This window comes from Gracilinanus agilis, chromosome 1 (genome assembly GCF_016433145.1).
Source record: "Gracilinanus agilis isolate LMUSP501 chromosome 1, AgileGrace, whole genome shotgun sequence".
In the NCBI taxonomy this organism is placed as follows: domain Eukaryota; kingdom Metazoa; phylum Chordata; class Mammalia; order Didelphimorphia; family Didelphidae; genus Gracilinanus; species Gracilinanus agilis.
Genome location: NC_058130.1, coordinates 710,653,025 through 710,674,388, shown reverse-complemented (window position 1 = coordinate 710,674,388; position 21,364 = coordinate 710,653,025). Strand labels below are relative to the sequence as shown.

The 21,364-nt window shown below is 52.9% G+C and overlaps 2 protein-coding genes across 3 annotated transcripts; both read left to right on the top strand.

Annotated features, from left to right (window-relative positions):
- Window positions 1-3,997: 3,997 nt before the first annotated feature.
- TRMT1 (tRNA methyltransferase 1) lies at window positions 3,998-9,525 on the top strand. Of its 2 annotated transcripts, XM_044658445.1 has the most exons (16): window positions 3,998-4,389; window positions 4,634-4,689; window positions 5,131-5,255; window positions 5,441-5,628; window positions 5,713-5,828; window positions 5,999-6,111; window positions 6,769-6,917; window positions 7,135-7,218; window positions 7,599-7,668; window positions 7,768-7,902; window positions 7,999-8,084; window positions 8,359-8,467; window positions 8,577-8,653; window positions 8,851-8,970; window positions 9,067-9,187; window positions 9,367-9,525. In XM_044658445.1, the coding sequence occupies exons 1-16, from the start codon at window positions 4,115-4,117 to the stop codon at window positions 9,463-9,465; spliced, it is 1,923 nt and encodes a 640-aa protein (XP_044514380.1). In that variant the 5' UTR covers window positions 3,998-4,114; the 3' UTR covers window positions 9,466-9,525. The 2 variants fall into 2 exon arrangements, with proteins under 2 accessions (XP_044514380.1, XP_044514381.1); XM_044658446.1 differs by lacking the exon at window positions 7,135-7,218 and having other exon boundaries at window positions 4,001-4,389.
- A 5,201-nt stretch (window positions 9,526-14,726) lies between these two features.
- On the top strand, window positions 14,727-20,484 carry LYL1 (LYL1 basic helix-loop-helix family member). Its single transcript, XM_044658444.1, has 4 exons — window positions 14,727-14,861; window positions 16,679-17,097; window positions 17,289-17,380; window positions 19,540-20,484. The coding sequence occupies exons 1-4, from the start codon at window positions 14,727-14,729 to the stop codon at window positions 19,995-19,997; spliced, it is 1,104 nt and encodes a 367-aa protein (XP_044514379.1). The 3' UTR covers window positions 19,998-20,484.
- The last annotated feature ends 880 nt before the right edge of the window (window positions 20,485-21,364 follow it).

The window sequence follows — 21,364 nt, the reverse complement described above, 5'->3', positions numbered from 1 at the left end:
AGCAGCTGCACTCCAGCCCTCCAATCCCAAGGCAGGCAGGAGGAACAAAACTATCACTCTCTTGCAGAAGGCCAGCCAGGCCCTCCCAGGAACCTTTTCTATTGGGTTGGGGTTGAGGGAAGGGGAGGGGCAATTACCCTAGGGCCACCCCCTCAGAAAACAAAATGCCTTCGTTAGGTGTTCCAGGCTGTTTCTAAAGCTGCCCACATGCCACCCACCCAACCAGCCGGCACCCAGCAAGGCAAAGAAACACAGCAGAGCCAGAGCCAGCACTGAGCTAGGAAAGGAAAGAAAACAACCCTGGGAAATGAGAAAGATAGATGGAAGAGAGCTGCACCTAGGGAAGGGAGTGGAAGAGCGCGTCCTAATGCCCAGTCAGTCATCTGTGTCCCAAGTGCTTTTTAATTTCAATCAGGACACCAAATTCACAGCCTTGTCATCTCCACCCCACCCCAGCACATTCTAGGTTCTCTCCCACCCAATGGTTTCAAACAATTAGAAGTCACCAATCCCTTCAAGGCCTCACAGCCATCTCTGAAAGCACATGGCCTAGATTTCCCCCCCTTCCCCTCCCCTCAACAAACACAGCTGCCCAGCAACTCCCAGTGGGGAGGGGAGAGGGATCACCCGGGTTACCCCCCCCCCTTTTCCCCAGGAAGACTGGGAAGTTTGCTTTACCAGGCCCCTCCCTTAAACCTTGTTTGCTAGAGGGGGAGGAGAACACTGAGGAAGAAAAGAGAGGGAGGGAAAGGGATGGATCTCCAAGTCACCTCCTCAGCCCGGCTGGGAACAGAAAGGGGCTGCCCAAGATTACCAGGCCTCACAAGGCTTCTGAGGGGTGGAGCTGCAGAGGATGGGGAGGGTCGAGGAGGTACCTGGGGATATAGCATACAAAGTATTTCCAACCTATTAACTCAGATTTGCCCGAAGGCAGGGCTAGGAGGTGGTGGTAGGGAGAAGGCAAAAACCCCCAGGGCTAGGAGGAGGGGGTTTTCTGAAACCAGCCCCCTCCCCCAAAATCCAGGGAAGGAAGAGGGGTAGGACACAGGATTTTAGAAGGGAGATAATTAAAGGGGGGAGGGGAGAGAACAGGTCTGCAAGCACTACTCAAGCTAAAAGGGATAAAGGGAAGGGGATGGTCACTAAAAGTTCGTGGGGATGGGAGTCTAGGAAGGTGGCAAAGTCTAGACCTTGGGGGTAGGGGGAGGAGCTGGGACCCAGGTTTGAAAGGTGGGTTTACTTGAAAAGAGCCCGAGGAGGTGGGACATGGAACCGACCAGGGTGGAGCATGGCTGGGTATGGGAAGGAACCTGGGACCGGGGTTAAGATATGAACAGGACCTCGGGGTCTGGAACCGGCTGAGATGGTACGGGAACTGGGGGTCTGGTCTGGGGTCACAGGGCCAGCAGGGGTCTAGGCAAGGGTTGAGTCTGGGGCCGGGGTCTGGGGCCGAGGGCCAGGGTCTAGGTGCAAGGCAGAGGGCTGGGGTAGGGGCAGGGGCATGAGCTGGTGTGGTGCTCGCTCATTTGCTTGCTCGCTCACCTGTCCTGGGCCGGAGCCAGAGCCGGAGCCGGAGCCGGGGCGGCCGGCAGGGCTGCGCCGGCTCGGGCCGGGCTGTGCTGTGCGGCGCTGGGCCGGGCCCTGCTCTGGCCTCTCTCAGCTCCTAGGGCCACGGGCCCGCGCCCGCCTCGCGCCCTCACCTCAGTCCCCACGGCCGCCGCCGCTGCTTCGGGCTCGGTCCGGGTCCCGGTCTCCTCCTCCTCCGTCTTCTCCTCCTCCTCAGCAGCAGAAGCAGCAGCGGCAGCCGCGGCGGCCATTCATTGTCGGCCCAGGCCACCTCAGCCGAACCCAGAGCATACGATCGCCGCGGCGGCAACGGCCAAAAAAAAAAAAAAACCGGCCTCGGCTGTGACGGCGGATACGGAGAGGGGCCGGACGTTTCCTTCTCTTCCCGCCCCCTCCCCCCTCCTAACTTGTGCTCGGGGCAGACCTGACCAGCTGAGCGTCGAGGATTTATGCGCTCCTCCCTCTTCCCTTTCTCCCACCGCCTGCGGGGGAGGAGGTAAAGGGAAAGAGATGGGGGGCGGGGGTTCACGAACGTTGGAAACTAGCGGGAGTTAACTCTCCACTCTTCCCCTAGTTCTTTATCTCCAAACTCTTCCAAGCGGGGAGGATAATAAGCTTTACCAATGGAGAAGGATTGCCGTGGAAGAGGAGATGTGTTACTACGGTGCTCCTAGTCAGCCAGTCGAAAGGAATCATCTGCAAGTGCTGATAGTAATGACCAACACCAATCCCCGCCTCTTTTGGGAAAAGTGGCTTCTAACTCTGGGAGTCAGTCCCGGTGAGGCATCACTTGTAGCCTGGAGGAGTTAAGTAGGGCCGGGGTAGAATGAAAGAACACACTAGAATCTTCCCAGCCAGCTCCTTGGTCAAGGGTCCTTGGAACTCCACTAAGGCAGTGCTTGCCTGACCCTCCTGCTGAGTGAACCCTATTATGAGAGGGAACTCTCCTAGAATTAGTTTCTCTTAGTTAATAAGTAGCTGTCACCTCTCTCCAACTATATAGTTAGCAGCCTTGAGGAGATCTAAGGTAACCGAAAGGGGGTTTGTTCCTCTAGTTTCCTTCACTTCTATAGAGGGAGCAGGGAGTCAGCCTTCTTTACCTAGAAACTGAGTCACAGATGCCCAATTTACCTGTCTACCCAGAACCAAGGATTGTAGTAAGGGTCAAAAAAGATATAAAGTGTTTTGTAAACCTTAAAAGCACTTTATAAATATTTCCTATTTTCTCTCTTAGAACGAGCTTCCCCAGGGACCCTCCACCAGGTATTTTAATACCTATGGGGCCTCAGTTTCTAACCCTGTAAGATGTAGAAATGATAGATGCCTTTCTTCCGCTCTGTTTTTTTTATATGAACATTAACTCCTTGGGGTCAGGGAATATTTCTTTTCCATCTTTGTATTTCCAGGACCCAGCAGTTAATAGGCATTTAGTAAATATTTGTTTACTGACATTGATTGCTCTATCAAACGACTGCGAGGTGTTTTGAAAAAGTCTAACTGTAAAGGCAGAGCATAATTAATGATCAGCTCCTGGCATGGAAGTGGCATCAAAGGAGATGCTCCACAAGTTTTCCTGGGCAAGCTAAGAGTTAAGGAACTTTGTTTCAAAACTCTCACTGAAAAACCTCGGTTTCTACATCTTTAAAATAAGGGTATTGGACAAAATAGTCTCTAGCTCCCTTTCAGCTCTAATAATCAGTGAATGGGAGTAGAGGTTTGGGATGTGGCATCCATTTAGGCTTGTTCTATTGCTGAACCACACACCAGGTCCTTATTTCAGAATCTACCCTCTTTGCTGGTCCAGCAAAGTCTCGCTCGCGCATACAATTTGTCCTTTCTATCGTTCCGTAGTCGTCGTTTGGGATTGGCTAGAAGGGTCACCTGACTATTTACTCTGTGGGCAATATGGCGACGCCCGAGAGGTAACTTCAGAAACGTGTTCTGTTTGAGATCTCCGGTTTGCTGTTGTTACTGCTGCTCCAGAAAAGGTGAGAAAGACCCCGGCGTGAGGCAAAATGATGCAGTCTGGGAGCCGTGGCCCCGGCCCAGCCCGGCCTGACCCCGAAGGTGCTAACAGGGAGCTGTCCTAGGTTTCAGGCTCCCAGATTACCTTTTTCTTGTTGTGAGTGGTCGCCTAGGATAAAAACCACAGTTATACTCTGAAACCCCTCCCTATCCCTTGAGGAATGTGAGACCAAGCACCACCTGAGGCTAAAGACCCCCAGCGAAAAGGACTCAAGTCCCGACATCTGGGTATTAGGAAGTCGGGGGTCCAATTGTGATTTGGTTTGTTGCAACTCTTTTTTACAAAAGGGCAAATTGAGGCTCCGAGTGGTTAAGTCACTCTCCCAGTCGCACAACGAGTTAGTAGGAAAGGGACCCTGACCTAAGGACTCCGAATATGAGGAGGATGGGATCGTGGGGTACTGGGACCATGAGATTGGGTGGAACAGCTTTTATCTGAGGTTCTCTAATCAGGACTTTGACTGTTACTTCTCTCCCCTACCCTCACCCACCTACCCCCACCCCAAGCAAGAGCCCAGAGTAGATGTCCTTTCGGGCTGCTCTGTGGCTCCAACTTGGCTTTCTCAGCATCCAGAGATATTCTCAGAGGTTCTGCCAAACCCAGTTCATGGAGGGGACGAAGGCTCCCACACAAGGTCCCCCCACAGCCGACATAGAGAATGGTGTCCATCGAGAGCAGCCCCAACCTGGAGCTGAATTGGGGGAAACAGTGATTTCTGAGGGGGCTGTCAGGATTGTTTTCCCCAACAGCAATGAAGTATTTTACAACCCAGTTCAAGAGTTCAACAGAGACTTGACGTGAGTGGAAATCCCAGACAGACTAAGAGCTGGGGTCAGGGATCAGTCTGGCTAAGAATTGAGGGCTGGGATCATCAAAGGTTACCTGGGTCAGGGGTCATCCCAAATCAGCTGGGCCTCATACTTTTCTGCTTGTAGACAATGGGCCTGATCTGCCCCTTCTGATACCAGAAGCAGATCCCAGGCTGATGTTGGGATGGGGGTCAAGGGTTCCCATGCTCACTACCCTGCCCCTACCCCTCAGATGTGCCGTCATTACAGAGTTCGCTCGGATGCAGCTCTTGTCCAAAGGAATTCAGAGTGAGAGCCTTCCTGTAACACCTCCTCACCTCCTTTCTCTCTTAATTCTCTGCCCCCTGCCCCCACCTCCCCATTGACTAGAGATAGGGCACACTCCTGGGCTCTCTCATATCTGGGAGTTTTTCTTTTGGGTGTACTTTAGGATAGGACTGGGTGGGTCTCCCATACCTTCCCCATGTCTGGAGTCTGGGTATCCATTGGCAATCAGGGAAGCTTTCATGGAAAACCTCTGTGTCACTGTGATCCCAGATCCCTGGAAGACTGGGCTGAGGGGAGGGGTATGGTGACTTTCCCTGAAGGAAGGGATGAGGGGCTTCCCTGGGAAGAGGGATGTGGAGGCTTCCCTAGAGGGGAGGGGTGTGGGGACTTCCCTTGGGGCAAGGGGGTGGGGATACAGATTATCCCTTATACCAGGATGATTTTGGGGGTGGGTGCTTATAGTTGAGGTGCCAGGTGAGGAGAAGCTTCAGAAGGTGGTTGTGAACCTGGCTGAATCGGAGGAGGGAAACATGGAGCCCTGTCCCAGGGACCAGCCCCAGACAGCAGCTGTGGGGAACGTCTGTGAGGTGGGGCTGACTGGGGTCTTTATGGGGGTTGGGAGGGCAAAGGGAGGCAAGGGTCTGTCCTCTAACTCTCTGGGAACAGGGAACCTTTATGGAGCTTATGGGTAGGAAAAGGCTGGGAGGTCAGGGTCTAGTTAGATTGTAGGAGCTACTGCACTTTGACCTAACTCATCTCCCCTCTCCCCCAGGAGGGGTTACGAGTGCTGGAAGGCTTGGCAGCATCAGGCCTACGCTCTATCCGATTTGCCAAAGAGGTTCCAGGCCTCCAGGTAGTGATAGCAAATGATGCCTCTGCCCGTGCTGTGGACCTCATACGATGCAATGTCCAGCTAAACAACGTTAGTCACCTGGTTCAGCCTAATCTAGCTGATGCTCGGTATGAGAACCTGCCAGAGAGTTTTGTGGAGAGAGAGCCAGGGATCTGGGCTTGCCCTAAATGACATGTGCCTCTTATTCCCAGCCTATTGATGTATGAGCACCAAAGAGGATCTCGGCGATTCGATGTCATTGACCTAGACCCCTATGGAAGCCCAGCCGTATTTCTAGATGCTGCAGTGCAGGCTGTGTCTGAAGGAGGTAACCATGCAGCAGAGAGGGAGAAAAGGCCTTTTCTGACTCCCAGTTCCCTGACTTGCAAAGTGATGGGCTTGAATTAAAGAACCTCTAAGAGTCTTATTAGTTTTAGAACCTGTCAACAGCATGGCAGCCAGCCTCTAGTCCCTGTCTGTTGATTCCTCTTTCCCCAGGCCTACTGTGTGTGACCTGTACTGACATGGCTGTGATGGCAGGGAATAGCAGTGAGACATGTTATAGCAAGTATGGAGCCATGTCCATCAAAAGCAAAGCCTGTCATGAAATGGTAAGGGCTCCAGGAAGAACATAGTATTTCCCCTCTTCTGGGTCCAGGAATGAGTTAGATTCAGAGTCAGCAAACATTAATACATACTGTGTGCCAGGCACTATGTAAGCACTGGGGATAAAAAGGAAGACCTTTGAAAACAATCTCTGTCCACAAAAAACTCAGGCTAATGGGGGAGACAACACAGAAAAAAGAGACTGAGAAGCACTGGGCTGAGGGGACAAGGTGGGGTGGACCCTATATAGGCACTATCTTCAGTCCAGAAGGAAAAGCCCTGAGTTATAGCCAGAAGAGCTGGATTCAAATTCTTCCTTCTCTCCTTATATACTTGCCTTCTCCCAGGCTTAGTAGAAAAAAGCATTGAATGCCAAACTTTAAAGAGCTTGGTTGTAATGTTAGCTGTGCTAATTACTACCTGTGTGATTCTGGACAAGTCCTCATTTTTATCTAGGACTTGATCTCCCCTTCATATCATCTTTTTTTTTTCATATTGCCTTCTCATTAAGAGAAAATGGTTTTTGGACTCATCCCTTTTGAGAATTTTCTGGTTCTTAGACACTTGTATTTAAAAAAAAAAAAAAAGTGCTAGAGGGACATTCAAGCCCCAACCTGTAAGAGTTAGAAATCCCATGATCCTTTTAATCACCTCCCCTCCAGGCTCTAAGAATTGTGCTGCATAGCCTGGACCTTCGGGCCAATTGCTACCAGCGATATATTGTCCCTCTGCTCAGCATCAGTGCCGATTTCTACATCCGAGTCTTTGTTCGTGTGTACACAGGCCAGGCCAAAGTTAAAGCCTCAGCCAGGTCAGACCCCTCTGACTGGGCTGTCCAGAACCGCTGGGACCATGGGCTCATTTCTTTTTGTACAAGGGGTAGGGTAGGCCAGGGTGAATTAAGAAGGGCTTCCTGGAAGAGGGTGGTCTATGATCTGGTAAAGGAAAGGACTAGAATAGGCAGGGTAACCTGCCCGCCTATCTGAGAAACTCTTCCCCCTACCCCTCTACTGCCTATTTGTCCCTAGTAAGCAGGGTTTCGTGTTCCAGTGTGTTGGCTGCGGTTCCTTCCACTTGCAAAGACTGGGCAAGGCAGTGAACAGTGGTAGACGGTAAACCAGGAGGCTGTTATCAAGGGTCGGGGCTGGGCCCTGGGGATATAAGACAAGGATGAGATGGAGATGTAGAGAATAAAGCCATGGCCATTGTCAGAGACCAAGTAATTAAGCTGGGATGGCGGGGTGGGGAGGTGGGGGGCAGAGCTAACAGAGTATGTAAAGGCCAGATCCCAAAGTAGGGAAACTGAGGCTGGGGTGTGTGAAACAGCTAGGCCCAGGGTAGTAATGACAGAAGCAGGGAGGGATCAACCTCCGAAGGGATCTGGGGAGAATCAGAGAGAACTGACTTGGGCCAGAAAGTGAGGTCAAAGTCAGGGACAAAAGGGAGTATGTCTGACTTATCACTCTTGCCTGGATCTCTCATATCCCCACAGGGTTAAATTCTCAGCAGCCACAGGCCCCCCAGTGGGGTCTGAGTGTGAGCACTGTGGGCAGCGGCATCAGGTGGGTCCCCAGTTGGGCTGAGTAGATAACAAAGGCAAGGCAGTAGAGTTCTTATTGTTCTCATTCTCCATCTGTGTGTGTGTGTGTGTGTGTCCACAGCTGGGTGGCCCTCTGTGGGCAGAGCCAATCCATGATCTGGACTTCGTGGGTCAGGTCCTGGCTGCTGTCAGCAGGAACCCTGGGCGTTTCCGCACGTCAGCAAGGATCCGGGGCGTCCTTAGTATGGTCACTGAGGTGGGGGTCAGGAGCTGGGGCTGGGATGCTTGGAGGAGAAGCCCGAGTTCACATCCCTTCCCATTCCCACCCATTGTGTGTCCCCTCTGGCTCCAGGAGTTGCCAGATGTCCCCCTGTATTACACTCTGGACCAGCTGAGCCGTACCATCCATTGCAACACGCCTAAGCTCTTGCAGCTTCGGTAAGGGACACAGTCCAGTCCCCAGGACTGAAAGGAGATATCCACAGACACCCACGGTAGCGGGGATAGAAGGGGAGACCCACAAATGCAAGGGGACATGTGCAGGCCCAGCTGTGCAGGGTGTGCACATGGATACCTGTGGGACCACACAGGCTCTGGGAGGGTTGTACGTGAGACACGTAGATGTGTAGGAGATGAGGGCCCAGATGGGCACGCTCTAAGGGCACGGAGTCCCCTGTCTGGTGCCCTCTGTAAGCCTCTATCTGGCTCCCAGGTCTGCTCTTCTCCACGCTGGCTTCAGAGTGAGCCTTTCTCATGCCTGCAAAAATGCTGTGAAGACAGATGCACCCCCCTCCGAGCTTTGGGACATCATGCGCTGCTGGGTGAGAAATGGGACAGTAGCATTAGATTGGGGTTGCCTGAGGAGCCACCTGGCCCTCATCGCCTGCCCTTCTTCTCTTTCTCCCTCCCTCCCCAACCCCTGACCTCCAGGAGAAGGAGAACCCTGTGAAACGAGAGCGGCTCTCGGAGACCAGCCCGGCCTTCCGAATCCTCCAGCTTGAGCCCAGGTAGGAGGGTACCTCTGGGCACACGAGAGCACATCTGAAGCTCGCCGTCCATTTGGCAAACATTGTCTGTGGTGGACATTGGGGAACCTAGGTTCTTCATGAGATGCCATGGCCTCAGACACTCAGGTATGCACACAGTCCCCCACACTCACCCACATTCACCCATCCTCCCTCCCACACCCCACATTGTCCTCAAGGCTGCAGGCAAATTTTTCCATCCGGGATGATGCCAACCCCAGTTCCCGACAGCAGGGTCTCCAAAGGTTCCAAGCTAATCCTGAAGCCAACTGGGGGCCAAAGGCCCGAGCCCGCTCAGGGTAAGAGGTGTAAAAGTGAAGCTGGACAGGGGAAAAGTGAGCCAGAGGAGAGGGGTTGGGACCAAGGGAAGAGCTCACAGTGATTCCTGCTCCCAGGGGAAAGGCCACCCTGGAGCTGGCAGAGAAACGGCAGCAGTTACAAAATAAGCGGAAGGAACCCAACAAGGATCAGGGAATGGAGAAGCTCAAGGCCTTCCCTTGCAAGAAGTTCAAACAGGTGGAGCCTCTGTCGTCCCGGGGGCTCTCCCTTGCTCCCACCCATCTTTCTCTGATCTCTCTCCCATTCTCTCCTCCTACTCCCCTCCTTTGCCCCCTTCTCCCTTACATTCTCTTCTTTCTTCTATCCTTCAGTATTGGGAGCATCCTGGAGATAACCCCATTCCTATCTCCCTGCAGGGCACTTGCCTCTTGGGGAATGGATGCTATTACTCTCACAGCCCTGAGGAGCCCCAGTGCCAGCCTGAGCCCGAGCCCAGCCCAGTGCCCTTGCCTTGAGGGCTTCCCACCCAACACTACCCATTTTAGATTCCGATAATAAATACTCCTCTCTCTCCACCAAGAATGAGGCATATGTTGTTGATCTTGCTGGGCCTTTGGGGGGCTAAAGGGGAGGCGGGGTGTGCCTGGCTGTCTCTGAAGCTGTGGGAAATCTCTTGTTTGAGAGCCATTGGGGAGAAATGGGGATCCAGGTGCCCTTTGTCAGTGAAGGGGGATTCTGGAGACGCTCAGGCAGGGTTTTATCTGAACCTCAAAAAAGGGCTTCCTGTCTTAGAGCATGAAGTTCTTTGTTGGAGGCTAGTGTTAGCTACAAGTTAGCTACAAAAACAAAAATGAAACAATCTCTGCCCTCAGGGAATGGATGTTCCGAAGAAAACTAGTTCTAGTTCACTGTGTTTAAGTCATCGTAGAGTAACTTCAGGGGGCATGAAGGGCCAAAGGGCCAGGGGATGAGGAAAGACTGAGCCTTGCAGGAAGCTGGGCCTCCTTATAGGTAATTGTGAATAGTTGAGAGATAGGGAGAAAAGGAAGACCAGAGAGAAGTGAAGATAGCTCGGTGCTGGAGAAACAGCCCTGAGGGCTCCTCCTAAAGTACAGAAAGTTCTTGTTACTAGAGTTTGAGGAGCAGCCAGGAGAGGCTCTCAAAGACCCCGATCAGCCTCTGCCTCTAAATCTTCCTGGGCCGATTCATTTAACCCTTGGGCCTGGGTCTTTCTGCAAAATGAGGCGGAGGAGAGTGTCAGCTAGTCCCTGTAGGTCGCTTTGGGCTCCTTACGGGACAAGTAAAGAGAGGCATCTTGCCTTGGCCAACAGGAGAAGAGAGCCTTTGGATGGCCTTTCTTTTTTAAAACCCTTTTCTTCCATCTTCAAATCAATACTGCGTATCCAGTGGCAAGGGCTGGGCATTGGGGGTTAAGTGACTTGCCCAGGGAGGCCGGATTTGACTTAGCTGCCCCCTTGGCAGGGCAGACACTTGAGCGGGCGGGACGGAGAATGGGTCCCATTCGAGGCGCCGGCAGAGAAGTATTTTCTCTAAATTTGGGGTGGCTGTAGGGGGCGCTGTCCGAAAGTCTGTGGAGGGTGAGTCGCTTGTAGGAGTGGGGGGTGGGGAAGGGGCGGGGACCCTTGAATCTCGGCTACGGAGTGCACGTGTCTGAACTGATTCCTGCGGCTGGCCACACGGGGGCAGTGACGAGACGGAGCCGCAGACACTGGAACTTGGCCGCAGAGCGGCCACCGTCCAAGCGAAGCTCCTCTCCCAGGAGGCTCCGGTTACTCGCCCAGCCGCCCCGAACTGCAGGGGCCTTAACCTCCGCTTCTGCTCGACCTAGGGCCACCATTAGGAGACAGCGTTGGCGTATGAAGTTCAAAGAACATTGGTCTTAGAGTCCGGGGATCTGAATTCGAATCCTCCCCTGCCTTTGCCTAGCGGGACAACAATTTTGTCGGCAGTCTCTTGGCCTGTCCGTTAACCCAGGAGGAAAGACTTAATGGTCCATCTCTAGTTCCTTTCGTGACACCCCTCCGCCCCACACCCACACGGCTCTCGGTCCATCCCACACCCTAGGGGGGAGGGGCTGGGGTTTGAGGAGGGACTGGACAGCTCCAACCACGTGTTCTCTGGACCTCGGATCACTTTCTCTTTCTACCCAGCCACTTGGCTTTGATTTCTGCAGCCCGCTCTGTCCAGTCCCTGACGACCTCCTCCTTCGATTCTCCTCCCCAAAACTTCCCCACCTTCCCAACCCTGCCCCCCACTTCCGTTTGAGATGAGTGCCCCGCTGTGGGCTGAGCCTTCGCTAGTCTAAGCCGAGGGGCCCCGAGTGGCCTGGCAGGGGTTGGGGGGGGGCACGGGGAGAGGGAGGGAGTCCTGCTCTGGGCCGAGTCCCGGAGCTGGCGAGCAGGAAACACCTGGCGGGGCTGCGGATGCAGCCTACGCGTGTTTCCTGTCCGGCTTCCGCCCCCGCGGGGAGAAGAGAGATGGGGCGGGCATGCAGGAATAGAGGGAGGCGGTGCTCAGCCCGTAGATGGAGAAAAGCCCCAGCCTCAAGCCCTGGGGACCTACGGCGGAGGCCGGGGGGAGGTGCACACAGGCTTTGCACTTGTGTATCTCCTCCCTTCCCTTCCCTGGCCCTCAGTTTCCCGGTCTGCAACGAGATGAGCTCTCCTCCGGTCCTTTCCAGTTCTGAATGTCTGGCTCTGAGTGTTTCTGTGAATCCTTGCGCGTTGTGGAATTGTGTGCCCAATTGTGAGCCATAAACCCCTGCCTCCCATCTTTCTGAGGGAAGATTATTTGGGGAAGTCAAGGTTTTATGGCCCTGGGCTCCAGTCTTATTTTTTGGTAGTCAGTACAATGAAGGTTTCTGATAAGATTCATCTCTTCCCCGACACTATCTTTCTGGGCCTTGGTTTCCCCATTTGTAAAATGAGAGGACTGTGCCATCCAGAAGGTCTCTAGTGATTTTTTTGGCATAGGAAACTCCTTGATGCAGACTTACTCTACCAAAATAGGTAACCACCTACCTGCCTTTGCAAAATTTTTTTTTTAAGTGACTACCTCAAGGTTACAGAGCTAAAATCTGTCAGAGGCAGGATTCGAACCAAGATCTTTCTAGCTTCCAGGTCCACTCTCTATCCACTCCTCTCAGTTGGGGGTTGGGGGGGGAGGATGGATTTTGTTGTGTTCCAGATCTGTGACTTCATCTGTGTGGAGAAAAGACTCCCAATGTAGAAATCACAGGGTGCACTTTGGCAACTCATCTATCATTTGCAGAGAGTTGCCTGGGCTCAAAGGGTTTGGTCCTAAGCCACAGTCACATAGCTATTTCTAACCCAAGACTCAATTCCAGGTCACCCCAAGTCCAGGAATGATCACTGATCCACAATTCTAAGGCACCTCTGAAATGTCTATATAGGCATATCTCTGTGTGTGTGTGTGTGTGTGTGTGTGTGTGTGTGTGTAACAGTATCCTGGCATGTGACTGGGACTGAGCCAGTTTGGATGTATATGTGTGTATTTGTGTCTGTAGCTATGAATATTTGGGTACACAAATAACGGTGTCAGTGACTGGGTATCAGGAGAGCTGGGAATCATCCCCTTCTCCCCTGTACCTAACCAGGATTTCAGCCCCTTACCGCCCCCCAAACCCCATTAAACAGTGGGGTTTAATTTGTGCTAAGATGGAGGGGCTGAAACTCAGTTTTCCCCAAATCACTGGTCAACTTGACAAAGAAACTTCACCCAAGTGATTTAAGAAGAGAAGGTCAAATGTGAGAGTGCCCCATTCCAACTCCCCTCCCATCTTCAATCCAGAGAAAAGCCCCTCCCAGGCAGAGTGGCCAGCATTTTCTCAAAGTATCTTTCTGATGCTGCGTCTTCCATAAAATGAGATGAGGTTAGATTACAGTTACCTGATCATGTGAGATCATCAAATTGGGAGTCCAAAGACTTGGGCTCAAATAGCTTCACTATGTGTGACCTTCCCCTCTTTTGGGATCAGTTTCCCCAGCTAACAAATGAATTTGGGAATAGAAGGACCCTTCTAGCTCTTGAAGCCTAGGCCTGCAGTGAGGGGGAGGTGGTGGTCAGAGGTTGTAGACAGAGACAGCCAGGAAAAACTCCTCACTGGGCTCCTCCATCCCCCCCTAATTCTGAAATCGGGGCAAGGGGAGGCACTCATCTCCTGCTGCCTCTCTTTCTCCTGATTTTTATGAATCTCTGTCGACCTTTCTATCTTGGGATATTTTTTGGCTCCAAGCTGATGGGGGAAGGGGGGGGGGGCTGAGGGAGAAGAATAGGTATGAGTTTCCATCGGAGTGTCCCGGTGAGGAGGGAGTGGGGTTGAAAGCATAGAAAAGACCTGCGAGCCAAACTCTGCAGCCTCAGGGCCCCCATGTAACTTCAGCCCATTCTCCTGGGAAAGAGAGTACTCGGGAACAAAATGCTGCCAAGTAGCCCAGACGCCAACCCTAGAGAGTCTCCAGTGACAGTTTCTGAAGTCCTTTTGTCTGGCCCCCTGCTGATCCCTCCAAACCTAGTCACAATAGACAGGGCAGGAGATGGGATTGGGGGGTAAGGGGGAGAATAAAGCCCCAGGAGTCCCCTCCTACAATGTTCAAGACCCCAAACCCCAAGGAATTTGGATGCTACGAATTAGTTTATTGAGGAAAAAGAGGGTGTTTAAGGAAAGAGGAACAGAGGCCTAAGGGGTGGGGGGTGGGGGGGGGGTCTGAATACTCAGTCACAAGATCAGCAACTCAGGAAGGAATGTGCCCTCTCTCATCCATCTGGACCTACTGCCATGAAATCCATGTCACCCCATGGAAGGAGGGAGGGAGTATGGAGGAGAATTTGAGGGGGGTCATGGGGAATAGGCTAGGTATCCCAGAACTCCTGGGCCTAACGGGCTCCAGAGACACCGGAAGCTATTTTAGGGGGAAGGGAGATGGAGAACTACTAAAACTTCCTTTAACTCACCCCCAACTTCCCCAAATTAGAAGGGCCTCATGGTGCCTCAGCTAAGAGCCTGATACCACCCCCACTACCTCCACCCTGAGGGAGCCTGGTGTGGTGGAAAGAGCAGTGGTTTTAGTACCAGATGACTTGGTCTATTTTGAATTTGAATCCTGGCTCTACCATTACTGTATGACCTTGGACAAGATCTCTAGTCCTCAGTTTCTCCATCTGTAAAATGAGAAGAAGCCTTTGTCTTTACAATTCCTTCCAAATCTAAAATCTGTAATCTTTCCTCCCTTCCTTTAATTATTGGGGACAGAGTTACAGAGAAACTCCATATAAGAGCCCAAGAACAGAACACCAGAGAAGAAAGTGACTTGTCCACAGTCATACACCCTGTATAGTTATTAGCCCCATTCTCCTGATCCCCAGAGTGAAGTTTTCCACAGTGCACATCTGTTTCACAGATATACAATGTGCTTCCATTAACACCAAGTCATGGGGAACTCTGACAACTTCTGGGGAGCCAAAGACATGGAGTTCCCTGAAGGAGATAGGAAATAATGATGGTTATTCTTCAGCTCCCACCTGAGGTCTAGACAGCAGTCAAATGGGCAGGGTCTTGGCGACCTGGTGCTTGAATATCCCTGCCCATTTCCTCCAGGGTCGGCACCAGCCCAGAATCCTTATCGGTGCTGGCCAGGCAGTCCCCAGGCCTTATCTGCCCCCTCCAGAGCATCCTCTGCCTCCGGGGAGGAAACGGGCCAGAGGAGGGGGTGGTGAAGAGGGCGGGCTGGAAGGGATGGGGGCGGGGGCCACTGGAGGCAGCATTTCCTCTGAGCAGCACACTGAGTCAGGGTGGAGGGAGCCTGGCTGGACCCGGCGCCTGGCTGGAAGGGGCAGCCCTGGAGGATTCTGGAGGCAGTGGGGCTTAAGGGTAAGAGTGGGAAGGGATGAGGGGTGGCACACAGTGGGTGGCAGATGACTCTGGAATCTTACACCCTGACTTGTCCTGGGGCACTCAGACCCTGGCACACATGTCCTGGGACTCAGACCCCAGAACCCAACACCCTAGGCCTCTTAGTCCTTGCTGTACATGCTATGGGGTCCTCAGACCATAGTACATATGTCCCGGGACCGTCAGACCCTGGAACACAAGTCCCAGGATGTCATAGATCTTCTTGCATATGTGCCAGGCTTCTTAGATCCTGGCACATATGTCCTGGGCCCCTCATATCCTCAAACACATGCCCTAGGCCTCAGATGCTGGCAGCACGCACCCCTGGACAAAGGGAATTCCAACCCAGACTCCTGTGGTTTTTAATCTAACCTTCCCTTGGGCTCTGGATACTTCCTCTAAGACTGGAGCCTTGAGCCCCATGCTCTCTGCCCCTAGGGAAGTCCCCTTCACCCAGAGAAGAGAATGATCAGGAGAGACCCATCAGAAAGGAAAGTGCCAAATCCAAAAGTCAACCCTAAAAATCTCACCCAAGATCAAAGGCTGGAAACCACAAGCCAGACAGATTTGCCTGAAAGGGCTTCTTGCTGGGGTTCATGGGAGCGATTCTGGTTAGGGAGAAGGGAACTGGGGGAGCCCCATTACCCAGAGGATATGCTGCACATGGTTGGAAACCTCTTTGGTGAATGGGAAACTGATGTACATAAGGGATCTGTGGAACAGGCCGGAGACCATATAGGAAGTTTGAACCTCAGCAGCAGAACCATAACTTCCCATAACCCTGTGATCTTTCCATTCCTCCCCCATGCTTACTTCTGGGGCCTACTATCCCTCAGAGAAGCAGTGCAGTGTAATGGAAAGAACCCCAACTGATCCTGAGGATTCGCGGCTTCTCATCCCCCAAAGAAGAGGCTATGGCCAGTCTGAGCCCTGGGTCTAGCTTCCAGGGGATAGGACCATGTCCTTCCCAGATCCCAGGCAACCCCACGTTCTGTGAAGAGAGACAATATAGAATCAGGAGATGCCAATTCTGTGGTTTGATTCTTGCTTGACACAAGTCTGAACTGAGCCTCTTTGATCCTCAGTTTCCTCCTCTGTAAAGTGGGGATAATAATATCTCCAACATCTAGCTCCGAGGCTCACTTCAAGGCTTCAACAAGATCATGTGTGCCAAGGCTTCAAGCTAAAATAAATGCTATCATTATAATCCCCTCCTCCTTCAGGCTACTTAGCCCACGGTGCCCCTTCTGCCATTCTCTTACCTGGCCAATGAATGTGGCTTCCCCATTCTTCCTTGGCCACAAGGTATTAGACCATCAAGAGAATAGAGGAGTTCAGTCTGGAAGAGCCTGAAAGATGATCTAGTCCAATCTCCCTCCTTATTTTATAAAGAAACTAAAGTGAGGAGAAGGCAAGTGATTCCCCTAACATACTACTTGTAAATAATCGAGTCAGGATTAGAACTTAAGTTCTCCGACTCTAGGCTCTAGTCCCCAAATAGAAGTAGTTTAAGGGATCTAAGACTGGAAGAGAATTTTTAAATCATCTGGTCTAACTCATTTTGCAGCTGGAGAAATTGAGGCCCAGAAAAGAAAAGGGACTTTCCCCAAGTAGCACAGCTAGTAAGGGGCCCAGCTGGCATTTGAATACCGGTCCTTTGACTTGGCCCATTTCTGAGGGTCCTCAGCTTGGGGACTGGCTTGGGATCTGAGTCTACAGGGTGTCTCTGCACTTGGGAGGTAGTGGAGATGGAGATCGGTAGATATCATTCCCTTCTTGACTTGGTTCCCCTACAGGTAAGCACCAGTTCCATTGAGGGGCCATCATCCTCTGGGTCCATGTGCCCTCCAGGGGACCCTGTGAAGCTGGGCCACACCATGATGGAGAAGCTAGAGCCTGTGCCTACCCTACCCTGCTCAGCTCCCTCTCCAACAACCAGCAGTCTCTCCCCCGTGTCTGAGCCTGAGCCAGGCACCCCGCAGGATGGGGACAACGGTCACCCTGCCTCATCCCCAACATCCCTCAAGCTGCCTTCCCATGTACCCGTCATCAGCCTGGGCCACAGCAAGCCACCAGCCATGGCTACCACTGAACTAACCACACCTCCCTCACTGCCCACACTAGTCCCGCTCTCTGCCCTGACAGCTGGCCCGCCCCCACTGGCCTTGGGTGGCCTGCTCCCGACACACTACCACCCACACCCCTTTCTAAGCAGGTCAGTCTTGGGCTGGCCCTCTTTTTCCTAAGGGTTGTGGAAGGGGCCCCTAGTTCTGGGGGAAAAGGATCTGGGGGAATATGGTACATCTTGCCTACCCTGAACCTGTTGCCCTGGTGTCCTGGGCCCCAAGGCCTAGGGAGGGGAGGGTGAGGGGGTCTGGGTGCTCAGTGACCCCATGTCCCTCTCAGCGTCTACATCGGCACAACTGGCTCCTTCAGCATCTTCCCCAGCAGCCGACTGAAGCGGAGGCCCAGCCATTGTGAGCCTGACCTCAATGAAGGTAATCGTGTGTGTGTGTGTGTGTGTGTGTGTGTGTGTGTCTGTGTGTCTGTGTGTCTGTGTGTCTGTGTCTGTGTCTGTCTATGTCTGTCTGTGTGATTGACAGAGCCAGAGCCAGAGAAAGCACGAGTGCATCCATCTTAGGAGTGCACATGGCTTCCCCTTCAGTGGACCCAGGAGGCCCCCAGCTCTCAGGCTCACAGTTACCCAGAGGTATACAGAGAAATCCGCTAATACTGTCACCTAGATTCACACATATACACGAGCAATCACCCCAGAGACAGCCATACATAGTAATAGCCCCAGAGACAGTGACAGTGACAGCCACAACCTCACACAAAAAGAATCCCAGCCACATACAGACAACCACAAAGTTGACATCAAGTCAGACAGCGATAGCCATACACACAGAATGCAGCTGTGGTTTAAAGCACCTTCTAAAGCATGTGTGTAGGGCCCCAGTAAAGCAAAGACAAAAGGAAAACAGTCCCTACCCTCATGGAGTTTATATTCCACTGGGAGAATGCCACATGTATACAGATGAGTAGGTAAAAAGATGATTTTTTTTTTAACCCTTACCTTCTTTCTTAGGATCAATATTGTGTAGTGGTTCCAAGGCAAAAGAGTGGTAAGGGCTAGGCAATGGGGGGACAAGTGACTTGCCCAGGGTCACACAGCTAGGAAGTGTCTGAGGCCAGATTTGAACCCAGGACCTCCCATCTCTGGGCCTGACTCTCCATCCACTGAGCCACCCAGCTGCCCCCATAAAAAGATAATTTGAAGGACTAACAATTGTGTCCATGAGATTTAGGGAGTAGAAAAGGCCTGGTAGTAACTTGAGTTGAACCTTGAGGTTTGTGCCCAGAGATCCAAAGAGACAGAGTCAAGGGAGGGTGGGAGGGTGGGAGGGAGAGCATTCCAGACATAGGATAAAGGGTTTGTGCTTTCTCACACAGTAATGAAAATGAAATGCCACTCGCAGATAAGTCAGTTTGGCAGGAATGTAAATTTTATGAAGTACAATAATAAGAAATAAGTCTATTTTAAAAAAAAGAAAGAAAGCAGGGTTGAGTCAGATCTTGGAATGTTTTATCTTAGAGGTAATATCAAGCCCAGGGATTCCGAAGCCTTTTGAGCCCAGGGATCAAATGACCTTTTGTTTTAGGAATATTAATTTGGCAGCTGCAGAGAATGGGTTGGAGATGGGGAGAGACTGGAGCAAAGGTAAGCAATTAGGAAGGAGGCTATCACAATAGTCTCCGACTGAGAGGTGATATGGGCCTGGACTAGCTAGGGGAATGGTGATGAGAAGACAGATGAGCACAGATACCAGGGATGTGGGGGAAAGAGAATGGTGAGTCTTACCTTGGCACCTGACAGGTTAAGGGGTTAGATGGATGATCTCGGTTGCAGCTAGGACAGTCACCCCAAAGGCTCAGATAAAGACTCACACACAGAACTGGTCATTTGGTCCCTGATACTTCTGGTACAGACCAGTCACCCACCACACTGATGGGAGGCAAAAGAATCTCAGTCCCAAGTGCCAATTAACTACATGTAGTGGCCACTGCACCCAGAGCATCCTTGTCCAGATGCAGAGCTAGTCTTCTAGCCCTGACAGCCTGGGCTCCTCTGCCCTGGAAGGATCCTTTACATCAGGGATTTTCCACCGGTGGGTGGATTTCAGGAGGTACATGAACATGAGGTTGGGGGGGGGGGGAAGTACACCTTTATCTTTACTAACCTCTAACTGAAATTCAGTGATTCCAATACCTTCTTCAGAGAAGGGATTCCTAGGCTTCCCGAGACTGCCCATGGGGTCCATGGCAAAAAAAAAAAAAAAAAAAAAAAAAAAAATCAAGAATTTCTGGATTAGATGGGCCCTGGAAGCCTGCCTGTTGGGAAGGGGAAGGCCTAATCCATGGATCCCAGGACAGAAGGGAAGGTTGGCATATACTCTACAAGGAAGGGCAACATGGCTGGGTTGGAAGTTGAGTCAGGTAAAACTGGCCCATCCCCAAGAGGAAAGGAAGCTGAAGGCTTGGGGCCCCCTCATAGGTCTAAACCCTGGGGTTGGGGGTTCAAAGGAGGCTGGGCCTGGGCAGCCAGGGGGTAAGGCCCTGGACTCCCAACACCCCTTTCGGGCCGTTTCCCTCGCAGGGCACCAGCCCCTGAAGGTGGCTCGCCGCGTGTTCACCAACAGCCGAGAACGCTGGCGGCAGCAGAACGTGAACGGAGCCTTCGCGGAGCTGCGCAAGCTGCTGCCCACGCACCCGCCCGATCGGAAACTGAGCAAAAACGAGGTGCTCCGTCTCGCCCTCAAGTACATTGGCTTCCTGGGCCGCCTGCTGCGGGACCAAGCGGCAGCCCTGAGCCCCGGCCCCGGCCCGGCCCCGGCCCTACCTGGGGTGACTCCGCGCAAACGGGAGCGCAGTGGTGCGAGCACGAGCGTAGGCGAAGGCACGCGCCGAGTGCTGGGGCGCAGGGCTGAGGCCGTGCACTCCCCTCCAGCGCCCCCGCCCCCACCTGCTTCTCCCCACCCAGAGGGAGATGAGCCGCCCATCAAGAGCGAGTGCTCGCTGAGGGACAGGACGACCGTGGGGTGCGAGGCTCGGTGACCCCCGCGGGAAGGGATGGGAGGGATACTACAAGTGGCGTCTGAGCGGACCACAAGAAGGACGTGGCCCCTGAGGAGAGAAGGGGCCTCGGAGAACAGACCCTTCCCGGACTGTCCTGAATATCACCATCCCCTCCCCTCCCCCGTCAATCCCCTGGGTCAAATGGATCCACGTGGGAAGAGGGACGGAGATGGGCAGAGGTCGTCGGTGGGGAGAAATGGATGCCCTGGCTGCTGGCGGGGGCGGGGAACTGGTCTCTAGGCTGGCTGCCCAGGTACATGGTGGGGGAAGATGGGCGAAAGGCCATCCAGTGTCTCCAGAGATCGGGGTATGACGTTATCTCTTTTAGCCCTCCCCCCCCCCCCACACACACACGCAGTCTACTTTAATCTGTTTTGCAGTCGGCCCAGCCCATCTACCTAAATGTCCTCCTCCCGGGAGCACGTTTCTTTGGAGGTTGGGATCCGTCACGAAGAACAAAGCAGACAGCATCCAAACAGTGCCTCGTTATTCCCGCCGGGCCGATGCCTTGGGGAAAGGGCAGGGGGTGGAATCAAAATGAAAAATAGCAGTGCTGGAGCCTCTAGTTCGACGTTCCTAGTTTAGAGACCAGAGAGGCAGCATAATGGAAGGATAGAGAGCCGGCCCTAGAGCCCGGAAGACTCCGGTTCAAGGTAGACACTGGCCAGAGAAACCAAGTCACTTCAGCTCTCGGCTCTTTGGGCAAGTGTAATTTACAAAGAAGGTGCCGACCTGCACGCGTAGAGCAAGTTTCTACGCCACGAAAACTCTTGCCCGGGTCCTAGGCCATCCGACAACAAAGAGAATTCAGTCACGGAGGCTTCTGAGACTGTAGTCCATGGGGTGGGCGAGATCGTAAGTGGCTTCCCTCTTGGGCTCCAAGTAGGGGTGTGGGAGGAACTTCAAACTAGGAGTGGGGAATAAACCTCACCCTGCAGTTTCTTCCTCCGACCCAATGGACGGCCAGGCCCTTTTCTGAGTTCCCCAATTCTCTTTCTCGGCTGTTAGTGAAATCACTTTAGAGCCTTAGGGACTTCGCCCTAGTAATTCTGGAGGAAGTGGGCATTACCCTTACTTTGAGATCAGTTTTGGGGACTCCTAACGTGGGAAGTAGGGTCTCTGCCTCCCCCTTGGAGAGTGGAGGGACCCAAGGGCCAGGAAAGAGTCCCAGAGCGAATTGCCCAGAATTCACACAGATAGTCAGTAGCGGAGCAGGATTCGGACGTGGAACTCCAAAGCCCAGAACTCCGGCCACAAAAGCGAGCTCTCTTTTGAGGAGAGAAAAGGGAGTGGGAGAACCCCCGATTCCCCCCCGGATTCAACCACCCTGCCCTCACCGCCCCCAC

Excerpts from the sequence above, each read along its gene's own strand:
- LYL1 (XM_044658444.1), top strand. The coding sequence starts at position 14,727 with ATGGGGGCGGGGGCCACTGGAGGCAGCATTTCCTCTGAGCAGCACACT. Across the intron at positions 14,862-16,678 it reads GGAGGCAGTGGGGCTTAAGG|GTAAGCACCAGTTCCATTGA; the intron begins GTAAGAGTGGGA and ends GTTCCCCTACAG. Across the intron at positions 17,381-19,539 it reads TGAGCCTGACCTCAATGAAG|GGCACCAGCCCCTGAAGGTG; the intron begins GTAATCGTGTGT and ends TTTCCCTCGCAG.
- TRMT1 (XM_044658445.1), top strand. The coding sequence starts at position 4,115 with ATGTCCTTTCGGGCTGCTCTGTGGCTCCAACTTGGCTTTCTCAGCATC. Across the intron at positions 7,219-7,598 it reads GCAGTGAACAGTGGTAGACG|GGTTAAATTCTCAGCAGCCA; the intron begins GTAAACCAGGAG and ends ATATCCCCACAG. Across the intron at positions 7,903-7,998 it reads TCCTTAGTATGGTCACTGAG|GAGTTGCCAGATGTCCCCCT; the intron begins GTGGGGGTCAGG and ends CTCTGGCTCCAG.